The sequence below is a fragment of the Panthera pardus genome, unplaced genomic scaffold, assembly GCF_024362965.1.
Source record: "Panthera pardus isolate Hobbes unplaced genomic scaffold, ASM2436296v1 HiC_scaffold_16, whole genome shotgun sequence".
NCBI classification, from domain to species: Eukaryota; Metazoa; Chordata; class Mammalia; order Carnivora; family Felidae; genus Panthera; species Panthera pardus.
In genome coordinates, this window is record NW_026526721.1 from 79,796,646 (window position 1) to 79,809,467 (window position 12,822).

At 46.8% G+C, this 12,822-nt stretch overlaps 1 protein-coding gene across 5 annotated transcripts in view; it reads right to left on the reverse strand.

The window, feature by feature from the left end:
- The window catches only part of ST6GAL1 (ST6 beta-galactoside alpha-2,6-sialyltransferase 1), a 119,445-nt gene that overhangs the window by 18,930 nt on the left and 87,693 nt on the right, over nt 1-12,822 (reverse strand). For all 5 annotated transcript variants that reach the window (XM_019463464.2, XM_019463461.2, XM_019463462.2 and 2 more), the window contains 2 exons: nt 9,358-9,993; nt 1,541-1,638 (listed from right to left, as the gene is read on the reverse strand). In XM_019463464.2, coding sequence (XP_019319009.1) covers nt 1,541-1,638; nt 9,358-9,943 — 684 coding nt within the window. In that variant the 5' untranslated portion in view covers nt 9,944-9,993. The remainder of the gene's footprint in view (nt 1-1,540; nt 1,639-9,357; nt 9,994-12,822) is intronic.

A 12,822-nucleotide genomic window follows, 5' to 3' on the forward strand; every position in this document is an offset into this window, starting at 1 on the left:
TGCCCTCCAGCTCCAGGATTTCTTGGACTGGGTTACAAGAAGGAAAAGGAGAAAGAAGGAAAATCTCATCCCAACTCCTCTGCCTGATTTCCTAGATTTGGCAGGGTCCAAGCAGCCAGGAAGTTCTAGCCTCATCTGCCTCTACAGGGCAACACAAATCCATACCCCACCCCCACGATAGCCAGATCTGTCTGAATGTCTCCTTCATTTCCTATCGGCATCTCTGTCCTGCCAAAACCACTTTTTAGAATGCCTCCCTATCACTATTTCTCCAAATCCTGCCCATCTTTCAAAGTCTAGCTCTGATGCCACGTGCTTCAGGAAGCCCCTTGCTGACCATTCTATCTTTTTTTTTAATCTGCCCTCTCATAGTTTATAACAAAAGTAGACTCGAACCCAAAGTATACGGTTAAATAATAAATAGGAACTGAAAGCACTTAGAGTCTACTGAGGATAGAACAGTGACAGAAAGTGACATCATCATCAAGGGATTTGAGTAAGAATGGAAAACAAGATGGCACCCACTTGCAAAGAAGTTCAGTTCATCAATCCTAGTTCCCTCATGAAAAGGTTCCTAGGAGTGTGGGCCTCAAATGGAAAGTGGGCCATGTAGGAGGCAGCTTCTGCCCACTGGGGAGTTCCTCAAGGGCAGGCAGTGAAGAGATCACTGTCTGAGAAAAACAGAAGTGGAGCCCTGGCAGAGGAGTGGAGAAATGCAGGCCTCCTGCAACACTGCAGAAAGGGCATGATGATCACCCCAGAATGCATTCCATGCCCACGGAGTCCCAGGCAACGGACAGAGTCTAAACACTGACGTAAAACAGCCAAAGTCTGTGTGTTTACTCAGAGAACAGACAACACTGACGGTCATGAGTGAGGTGAATGGGTGTCCAGACGTCTCATGCTAGTTTTGATACTCATGTCTTCCAGTTTTTGGGGTTTTTTTGAAACCACTAATTAAAATCTATTAACAGAACTCTGTGGCAAGAGTATGCTCCAGTTTCTATTCGTTTTGAGAAATAAGCATATGCTACCTGGAAATACTTCAGGAAGCCAATTATCTAGGGGAATTCATGAGGTAATACATGAATTCTAACGCCATATAACACATAATCATGTGGTGATGGTGTCTTTCAATATTTGCAGACTATTTTACAGCTTATGAAGCATGTCCACATTCTTGCTTCACTTACTTTTCACAGCAGCCCTCACTGTCTGATATTCTCTGCTATGTTGTCCCTCATGCAATACTCCGGACATAACCTGGCAGCTACGGGGACTGCATAACTCTGTTTTCTCCGGGCACTGGACAACTCCGTTAATACAAGCTAATGCCCCGGGAGCTTTTTCATGAACACATCACCAGGTTGGATCTTGGGATCACTGTCTTCTCCTTCTCCAGTGAGGAATCCAGGACTCAGGAAGGTCATGGGACTTAATTCATTTGGCATCTTGGATGTGCTCCTAGCAGATGGGTTCTACGTTAGAGCCCATCCTGTGGTCCTTCCCTCACTCCAGAGCTGCACAGAAGAAATTTTACCTGAGAATTCATCAGGCGAATAGTGGTTTTCGTGCCCACATCTTGTTGGAAATTGGCTGTGGGCGCCCCATTAAATCTCAGGACTGCGTCATGATCATCTATAAACCACAAGGAAACAGAAAAGAGGTGATGAGCACCAGCAACATGAAGAAACAGAGAATGGTCTGGAGGGAGAGAGGGCAGGAGGAAGGGGAGGGGTGAGAGAATAACACTTCCCAATCTTTATCCCATCAGGACACACAGGGGGAAAGGGTCACATGCGTACGGGGCAATCAGGTACCGTTTGCAGACAGAGAGGACCACCTGCCCGCCCGGCCACGGAGAAAGCTAAGGAGGCTCATACTGTGGCATCCCTGAAATCCACTCAATGGTTCCAGTGTGCCCGGGCGCAACAGAAAAGTGAACGGGGCCAGTGTGCTACCGAAAGTGCAATCACTGTTCCAGCTACCAAAGGAGCAAACCAAATAATCTTTTGGTATTACCAGTAGGTCATACTTCTCAATCCCTGTCAGAAAAACAAAGACTCTACCGTAGGCTCAGGGTAACCCACGCGTGCAAAGTCCCCGTAGCACTCTGAAAAGCTTGCAGTGCTCAGGGAATTGGAAGCATTTATTATGGCACCCAAGACACCTCCCTAAGTGTTCCATTAGGAACCTGAGGCCCAAAGAAGGGTCACAAACCCGGGTGGTGGCAGAGACGGAACAGCAGGTCGTAGATCTAAACTGAACCCCACATTTTCTACTTAAAAAGAAAACCTCTTGGGGTACCTGGGTGGCTCAGTCGGTTGAGCATCCAACCCTTAGTTTCGACTCAGGTCATGATCTCACGGTTCATGAGAGCGAGCCTCGTGTCTGAGATCGAGCTCTGTGTCATCGGGCTCTGTGCTCACAGCACAGAACCTGTTTGGGATTCTCTCTCTCCCTCTCTCTGCCCCTCCCCCATGCTCGCACATGCACTTGCTGTCTCTCTCTCTCTCAAAATAAACAAATAAACTTTAAAAATACTAAAATAAATGAAAAAAAAAAAGCCTCTTTGTCAGAAGCAATGTCTTAAATCCAGGCAAGATCAAACAGGCCATGTTTTTAAAAATCCATTCACTCCCTGTCTCTAGTTCCCCGTCCTTGTAGCTGTTTCAGCAGAGCTTGAAAGACCTGGAGAAGTTTCTCTACGTGGCACTGACCAATCTCATGGAGGAGAGAACTAACGACGTTTAAGATCTATCCCAACCCTGAGCCAACCTCCTATGAGCTCATCCCATTTTACTTGATCAAGCAAGTTTGGGGTTCACCCGTAAAATCTGCACAGGGTTTGGAGGTCAGCCCAATTCTCTGCTGTTGTATTTCCCTCCTTGTGGGAAATTTATTTGGGGTGGTTCGTCATCCACAGAGGTGGCATCAAAAGGTGGAGGGGGGCGGGACAATACAAGACGATCCGAAAAAAGAATACCCATAGAGTTAAGGGATGAAATCCTCCCTCTTTATTTCAATTCTAATCTAGGTCTTAAGCCTCAGGAGTCTAGACATCTCAGCCACAAAAACAACCTGATCTTAATCCTAGGACAAATTTTATCAAAATGGGCTCGGAAGTTACATGACGTGTCCATAGTCCGCACTTTATCAGCTTACAGGGCAGGCATACTGAACTGCAAATAGGGCAGAAGGCGTATCTTTACACAACTCAGATTGCAACACATTTGGCAGAACTGGTCACTGGCTTCAAAAGTGACCGGCGGTAATCACACCAGAAACGTAGATGCATCAGGAACTTGACTTAGTCAGCTCCCCCATTTCACAGGCGAGCAAACGACTAATCTGAGCACCCCAGTACCAAAAAAATGACAAACTCAGATGGAGTAACTGAGAATTGAATAAAAGGACTATTTCCAAAGTTGTAGGTAGAATTTACTTTTTTTTTTTTTTTAAGTTTCGTTATTTATTTTTGAGAGAGACAGAGACAGCACGAGTGGGAGAGGAGCAGAGAAAGAGAGGGAGACTGAGAATTCTGAGCAGGCTCCGTGCTGTCCGCACAGAGTCCGACAGGGGGCTCGAACTCACCAACCCATGAGATCATGACCGGAGCCCAAACCAAGAGTCAGATGCTTAACTGACTGAGCCACCCAGGCACCCGGCAGGTAGAAGTTAAAGAAATCAACAAGGAATGGGTGAAACCCCAGGGATGGCCACAGTGGGAGCCATTCCTACCCTTGCACCTAACGTGGCAAGCAGAGCAGAGGCCCTGAACTGAAGAAGGCCACCTGTCGGGACTGGTGGCTGTTAGGGGAATACAGCTACTGCTAATGTCTAGGCAGTGAGAAGGGAATCGATTCCTCAACCTCTCTCTCCTCCTTGCCTCTGATTTCTCGGCCTGAGGGTAAAGAGAGAGAGCAGGGCTCAGAGACAGAGAGGGCTGCTTGAAAGGAGCTGAACTTTTAGTCGGGGAGAGAAGCACCCTGTGGTTATTCTGCACGGAAAGAGCTGGGGGCAGGAGGCGGGGGGGACAGGCACTCCGACTTCACTCTCTCCCTTCTCAGTTTTACAGCAGCACTTGTATTGTCCAGTCCCAAATAAAAGCCAGAGGAGAAGGAAGCCCAGCTGACACGGTCCCAAATGTAAATTCCCAGGGCACAGAGTCAGACAGGAAAAGGAAGAGAGTGGGTCTGGAGGGCTAAATGGAGAACACCCAGCACCAGAGGCTTAGGATACATCCTTGGTATTGACCATCAGGAAACATGTTTTTGTTCATTCAACAAATACTGATTAAGCACCTATTTCTGTCGGGCACAGTTCTAGGTGGTAGAGACAATGGCCATGAGCAAGAAAGATAATAAGGTCCTTGCCCTTAGACCTTAGATCTTGTAATCTACTGCAAGGAGGAAACCAATAAATGAGCCCAGCAACCTCTACTCAAGATAATTACAGACTGTGATTAATACTATGGCACAGATAAAGTGAGCTGTGTAACAGGGGCCCTGAAGGGATCTCCTTTGTATGGAGTGATGATTTGGGACGTGCTGCTGCCATCCAAAGGGAGGCCAGGCACAAGAAGGGTTTAGGGAAGTATATTTCAGCCAGAGGGTGCAGTACTGTGGGGACCCTAAGGAGAGTAAGGAGACGAGTGAGGTGAGAGAAAGAAAAGATGTGTTAAAGAAGCTGGCAGGAACCCGGCCACACAGGCTGTGGAGGCCACAGGTATGAAGTCTGGATTTTATTCTAAGGAAGAAAAAAAAAAATCAATCAAAGAAGAAAACTTTAAAACAGGCCACTAAATTGGGCTCATAAAGAAAGAGGACAGCATCCTCGTTTGCCAAAACAGTGCTTTGCTAGTGAAGGCAAAGAAGTTCTGAAATCAAATAGGCCTCCGGGAAGTCGCCAGGAAAAATCCACAGCTACTGGGAGCCCAGCAAATGAGCCCTGCAAGGGAAGGCTGCAGAAAACAGGGGCCACCACTTCTGTTTAACTTAGAATGAGAGAGAGGGACACAAATTAGAAAATGAAGAAATAAATGCACCACCATATGCTCAGGATATAACTGCATGCCAAGAATATTCAACAGAATCAGCTCATTAGTAAATTCATCAATACACCAAAATCTACCGCCTCCAGGTATAGTAACTCTAAATAGCTGGAAATAATAATGAAAGAAATTTTATCATAGTTTAGACCAACCTCTTTGTGTATTTTCAAATGAGCTTAATAAATCATGTAAGCATATTTGGAAAGCTGAATTCTGGTTCTGGTCAGGAAAACTAGATATAATACACATCAGGGCGAGGAAATTATGGCCTGAAGGCCAAAACTGGCCCATTCTCTGTTTTGCAAATAAAGTTTTATTGGAACATAATGAGGTTCATTCATTTACTACTGTCTAGTTTGCTTTTCCACTACAACCGCAGAGTTGAGTAGCTGTGAGAGACACTCTATGGCCTCAAAACCAAAAATATTTGCTGCCCAGCCCTTCATGGGAAATGTCTGCCGATCCCTGATACAAACAATCATACCTTCTGAGCTACACAATCCAGGGATGTCTTCTCAGTCCTCATTCTGCACAAGAACTCCATCTGCCCAGAATCTGCCCAAACTCCACTCCCCTTGCCTTGCATATGACACACACCCAGTTCTCCCTGTTCCTTCTCACTGGCCTTCTGAATGTCTCCGCCTTCCCTGTTCTTTCTCCACCTCTTAATGTTTATTTATTTTTGAGAGCGAGAGAGACAGAGTGTGAGCAAGCGAGAGAGACAGAATGTGAGCAGGGGACGGGCAGAGAGAGAGGGAGACACAGAATCTGAAACAGGCTCCAGGCTCTGAGCTGTCAGCACAGAGCCCGACGCAGGGCTCGAACTCACAAACCACGAGATCATGACCTGAGCTGAAGTCGGACGCTCAACCGACTGAGCCACCCAGGTGCCCCTCTCCATCTCTTGAATGTATACTTTCTCTAGGTTTTCTCCTCAGCCCTCTCCTGGACTAAACTATCACCTCAGCACAAAGGACTCCTCAATCTGATCTCCCACCCTGACCCTGCCCCGGAATCAAATACCCAATCGCATAGATATCTACCCAGGAAATTGACAAACACATCAGACTCAGCATTTCCAAGACAGCACCTGTCTTCCTCTAGAAGCAGGCTCCCCTGTGATAGGAGACAGCCCGCTCCCAGGCTAGAAACTCTGGCACCTGCTGATCACTCAAGGTCATTTCTAGTTAGACACCAGTTTCTGCCTCTTCTCAAATCAGACCCACCAGCACGATCACTGCTCAGACAATCCTGGCACTTCTCCCCCGGAAGTTCTCAACTAGAATGCCCTTCTCCTATGGGAGAGCAAGTAAGTGAGAATATGAAGGGATTTTTTTTTAAGCTGATAAGGGATTCATCACATCAAAATTTTTATTTTATGTTTTATTTGAGAGAGAGAGAGAGAGAGTGAGTGAGCGGGAGAGGGGCAGAGAGAGAGAATCTCAAGCAGGTTCCATGTTGAGCATGGAGCCCGATGTGGGGCTCAATCCCACGACCCTGGAACCTGAGAGTTGGACACTCAACCGACTGAGCTATCCAGGCACCCCGCTGTCTCTGTTTAAAATATTGCTGTTCTGCAGAAGATCTTGTTAGAAAAGTGAGCTCTGTCACTACCAATAAGCACAACACTATAATGGATATTTAAAAATAATAGAAGCACTGATTCCTACTGTATCTTCAGGTCCTGAGATTCTGTAATTTTACTGATTACATGAGGACTAATTGTCTCTTTTGGCCTCACCTACCTGAATAATTTTCAGCCTTTCTGTTTGAAAACGATTACAGGAGTAGGCATTCTTAACCTGGGGACTGTGGACCAACTTCATGGGATTCATGAATCCCTAAAATCATGTGCAAAATACCTGTGGGTTAGGTGTGTATAAAGTGTGTGTGTGTGTGTGTGTGTGTATTAAATCAGTCTACGTGTTTTTCCAGAGAGAAAGTCCACAGCTTCCAGCCAATTATTCTTAGAGGTCTCTGTGACCCCACAAGGTTAAAAGTCAGAATCTATCAATTTGCTTTTTTAAGAAATCCTTCACAGTTAATAAAGATGGAAAGCCTGTCCATATTTATAAACATGTGTGCAACACAAAGAAATGCAGTTGCTTTAGGCTCCTTAGTTCCCTTATTGTGAGAGAATGTGTTTTCCATCCTTGTGAAATGAATCAGGCTAAAGAAAGCAAAGCACAGGAAGCCTTCCTCTTCTGTCAGGCTCTGGAAGGTCCTGGAGCAGGTGAGGTCATATGTCTCCTTTTTTATTCCCTGCACATAACTGCCAGGAAAAATGGTCTGAAAGGCTCTCAAAGGAAGAAAAGTAGACCCAAATGGGATTCTCTGCAGCAGAAAGAAGTGGTGAGATCACATTTTGTGCTTCCCCAAATAGTCAGTACTTCCTAATAAAAGCTGCCAAGGTGACTGGCCCCACCCCCACTTCTGCTTTTGCCTTTCTGGTTTCTTTGGGGCTGTGTTTTCTAAAAACTCAGTGTGGAGGTTTTTTGTTCATCCATAATGGATCCTTTCCTCCATCCTTTCTTTCTTCCTGATTTTTGCTCTGTAGTGGTCATGCTTAGAATATCCCAGGTGCTAGCTGATGCTCTTTTTCACGTGAAATCATCACTGTCTACCGGGGCAGAATTGCGTTGCGGTTTCAGGGACAGCCCGATACTTCTATGAACTAGAACCGCCATCTGTATTTTTATGCACCGCATACAAGTTTGGAGTGATTTGCACAAACGTTAGAATAACCTTTTTCTATAGACTAGAGTTATAGTTTCAACTGTGTATTTCCCTGGAAAAACTTTGATCTTGAGACGTAACAAAAATTGCACGTTGGACTTCAAATGTTCTGCTTTTTAATAGGGCATCTCCTCTGGGCATTTAGCCTAACAAATGTTTCAAGGAATTCATTCATTCTTTATAAACTTTTTTTTTAAGTTTATTTTTTTATCTTGAGAGAGAGAGCAGGAAGGCTGAGAGGGAAAGAGAGAGAATCCCAGGCAGGCTCAGCACTGTCAGCACCGACCCCGATGTGGGGCTCGATCTCAAGAACTGTGAGATCATGACCTGAGCCAAAATCAAGAGTCAGACGCTTGACTGAGCCACCCGGGCATCCCTCATTCATTCTTTTATTCCTTCACGGATCTATCAACAACACAGAGCAGGAGCTTAGAATACAGAGGGGAAAGAGAGGGGGTAGGCCTTTTGCTGAAGGCCTGGGAGCATCAGGCAGCATGCCTCTCCCATAGCCTTCCCACTCTACCTGGAACCTGTCCAGCTATGTCTCCACTATTGAACATATTGGATGGTTTCAAATGGTTTGCTCTTACACACTGCACCACTAACAGGGGTTTGGGGCAGATAACTTAAGTGACTAGAGGGGAAATATCCACCGCAGTGGGTCCAGAAGACCAAACAAAGTAAAGTTAGTTTCATGGCTCCTTTTGTGTCCCTTGTAAAACTGTTTGCCCGAGGGATTGTGATAATGTGCCGTGTCTCCAGCCTCAAACCAGCCAATGGTGGGCACAGTAATTTTCAAATATTTTTGATACACGTATATGTAAGGTCTCTTAGATTTGTTTGCATTTTCATTTGAAACAATAGCATACTTCTAAAACATTATAACCAACAGGGATAACGCTTACTGTGCACCTGCTGTGTGCCCAGCGTGCCTTGCTTTTTAATCCTCCCAGTAATCCCGTGACGTCGGGACAATTACTGTTCCCATTCAACTGATGAGCTAAGTATTGGGGCTCAGAGATTACACAACTGATAAACAATGCACTGTCACTACAAACCGGGTCCTTTGACTCAAAGGCCTGGACACTCATCCTCTCTGCTCTTGCACCTATAGTGGTCATAGCTTTACAATAAAATTTGGCAGGGGCACCTGGGTGCCTCAGTAGGTTGAGTGTTCGGCTCAGGTCATGATCCCAGGGTTGTGGGATCGAGCCCTGCATTGGGCTCAGCACTGAGCGCGGAGACTGCTTAAGATTTTCTCTCTTTCCCTCAGCCCCTCCCTCCCCTTGCTCATGCTCTCTCTCTAAAGTGAAATTAATCCATTAATTAGTAAAAAAGAGACAAGCAAAGCTGCTCTCGTTGATAAAGATGCTGGCAGCCTGGATCCCCACCCTTTCAGCTGCCCTATGGTACCTCTGACTCCTACACGAAGGCCTAAAAACACTGTCGTGGGCCCACTCTGCCAGTCCACGGAGCCGCACGTGGGCCCTTCCTCTCCAGTCCCACCCACATGCCCAGCTCCACGGGGGCACTGGCTGCTCAGCTCACCTTAACACCCCAGAACCCACCTATTTCTCGGCCGAGCTGGGAGGACTTCAGAGATCCTGCCGATGAGACCACAGCACACGTGCCCCACGGCCCAGCCTTGGTCCTAATGTTCTCCTTGGGCAGGAAGCCTTCCCACTCGGAGGTGTTGAAGGGAAAATCTGTGACCTCTACCATGGAGACGTTCACACGTTCCCGGAGGTGGCAGTGCAGGGCCTCGGCACTCAACTTGACCCCCGGCCCTGGCCCCTTATAGGACACTTTATACTTGTTCATATTCAGGTAATTCCTCCAGATCTTCTGCAGCCTGGGGATGAGGTTTTTGGAAGAGCTGTCCTTGTTCCACACCTGGAAGGAGGCCTCCGGCTTGGCCTTGGCTGGGCCCCGGGGGCTGCTGAGGGCCTGGCTGCCCCTGTGGGGGTCCTGGGTGCTGCTTGAAGTCTCAGCCTGTTTCTCCAGACCTCTCAACACCTGGAAATCCTTGCTTTGCAACTTAAGGGAATCATAGTAAGTCCCTTTCTTCTTCTCCTTCCACACACAGATGATTGCAAACAGCAGAAAGGCCAGCACACAGCAGCTGAACTTTTTCTTCAAGTTGGCGTGAATCATAATGAAAGATGTGCTCAAGGTAGCCACTCTGTTCTGAGCAGGAAATAGGCCTAAAAGAGGTAAGACGAGGCAAAAATTTTGTTTAGGTACACAAACCTTTGTTTAGGTAAACGAAACCTAAAAGTAGTGACAGGCAAGAGGTGGGACGATGAGCCAGGCAGCGGATTCAGGGTGAGGAGACTCACTTCCAACCTTGGTCCACTTCCCACCAGGCCCGCGGCCCACAGCAGCTTGAAGTCTGCATTCGGCCTCGGTTTGGGCTCTGAATGTAGACAAGCAGTCCTCAGACACCCCTTGTTCTTCTCTGAACCATAAACATGTCCTGTATTCTCTGACGACTCCTTCGTACGCCCTAAGTCTTGGTCTTGCATTGTCTTGGCCTAGCTCCCTGACTATACTCTCGAGCTAGGTGAGGTCAGGAACCATATCTTACACATCGTTGGGTTCCTAGGGCCTTGCGTGGTCTGTCAGGTGGAGGCACGCATGCTTGAAAAACTAGCAGAAAGAAGGAAGAGCAGGATAACTGGTCTACATCACAAGAGTCCGAACTCCCTGAAATCCTAAGGGGCCCAGCATCCTTTTTAAGATTGCCAGAAAGAGGGGCGCCTGGGTGGCTCAGTCAGTGAAGTGTCTGACTCCTCATTCGGGCTTAGGTCATGATCTCACAGTTTGTGAGTTCGAGCCCCAGGTCGGGCTCTGCACTGATGGTGCGGAGCCTGCTTGGGATTCTCCCTCTCTTTCTCTTTCTCCCTCTGCCTCTCTCTCTCTCAAAATAAATAAATAAACTTTAAAAACCAATTGCCAGAAAGAGACCTCGGTCCACAGACAGGGGCTGTGACAGACAGACCTGGGTGTGGCGCACCTCTCTAAGGGCTTGGGTGTTGGACTCCTACATGAGAAGACCACCGACGGTTAGCTCACAACATGACATCCAGTTTCGTGGCGTGCCCCGCAAGAGTACTATCCGGTGGCAGGATGCTGACCCCCCTCATGGTAAAGCAGAGGAAATCTTGGTAAGACAGCACACACGTGACCAACTCAGGAGATAAAAACAAAGACGCAGGAAGCACCTACGATGGCATTTCATCTAATTTCACCATAAACCAGGGCCCCTGTGATGCACAACCCTAGCCAGTACCACGTGCACAAGTGTCTAAAGGGAAGGGCGTCTCCTGAGCTGTGCAGAGACGCCCTGACCATCATTAGCCATGAAGGTGTTAGAGTCTCCATATTCATAGGTTAGCAACCCAAAGCTCTGAGAGGTTAAGAGAAGTGCCTAGGGTCACAAAGCTGAGTAAATGGTAGCATCGAAGTTCAAATCCAAGTGCACCGGGGTCCATAATCTGTGTCTCTTTCACTATAAACCTGCACTAAACTGTTGCAAGTTCTGGAATGTGGATTTTATGACACACATAGAGCCTAATATGCCCCCTTACATCTGGGTAAAGACCTACTTGGCTTTCCCGGAATTAATTGTGTAACTAGATGGCAAATGGAAGCACTTTGAACTCAAACAATGATCTGTATCTTTTGGAAAACATTAAATTCTCTCCTAAATAACTGGGTTTATTTACCATAATGAGTCTAAGCAATCACCTCTGGGGTTCTGCTAACCCACTAGAGACCCATAGTTCCTTCCCATGGAACCCACAGCTAAGGATATCTGGCCCAAGACATAGGAGTACTGGACTAGGTATTCACAAAACCTGGCTTCTCTCTCTGTTCTTGATGACTTTGGGCAAGTCACTAAACCTGTCGGCACCTAGGTTTACGTACAGTAATCCCTCTCTCATGCACAGACTACTAGGAGGACCAGAAAAAAATGGTGTTTGAACCAAGTCATTGTAAAGGCGTAGCAAGTGTTCTGAACAGACCAGAGAGCAGCCCCTTGGCTCAGGGCCATGTGGACGCCATGTGCGACAGGGAGAAATGGCAGAGTGGAACACTTGACTTTCAGGTCCTCATCTGAGACTTTTCAATGTAAGTGGCTTCCAGACCGTTCCTGGAACCCATGGGAAGTACCATAGGAACCAGTGGCTCTGGGGAGAATGGGCTCTCGCCTTGGGCTGCAGAAGTTTTGGAAGTGACGAAATGTACAAAGGGAGAAAAATGCAAACCTATGATCATGAAATCGGGGAGGGGCCTTGTTACATGTCAGAAAATTAAGGAATTCAATTTCCTCAGACACTCAGCCCAGCTAATCGCGTGACTACAATAGCTAAAGAACTCAGAAGAAGGGAAAGGAGCATTTAAAAAGTGCCTCCAGTATGGTATGGTAGGCTCTTTAGCTGCAATGACTAATTTATTTCTTTTAATGTTTATTTATTTTTGAGAGAGAGAGAAAGAGAGAGAGAGAGAGAGAGAGAGAGAGAAAGCGGGGGAGGGGCAGAGAGAGAGGGGGACAGAGGATCCGACGTGGGTCCTGCACTGACAGCAGTGAGCCCAATGCAGGGCTCAAACTCAAGAACCTTAAGATCATTACCTGAGCCAAAGTCAGACACTTAACTGATGGAGCCACCCAGGCACCCCTGCAATGTCTAATTTTATCTTTACTATAACACCATGAGATAGATATTCACAGCCCCATTTGAGAAAATGAAAACACTGATGCTTAGCAAAGTTACGGGGCTTCTCCAAAGTCAACCAGTAGTCAGTGCCTGAACCAGGATTCCAACCTAGGTCTATCTGACTCTAAAAGTTTATGGTCTTTGCACTAAAAGACATCTGTGTTGAAAAACAATGAAATGTCAGTGTTGACCAAACTCAGAAATCAGGGTCTCAGAAATCAGAACTCAGAAATCAGGGTCCCTAGAGGGACAACTTAACCCACAGACAATCATAGGAAAAAAACACCTTTGCCATCTGCAATGTCCCAGCCC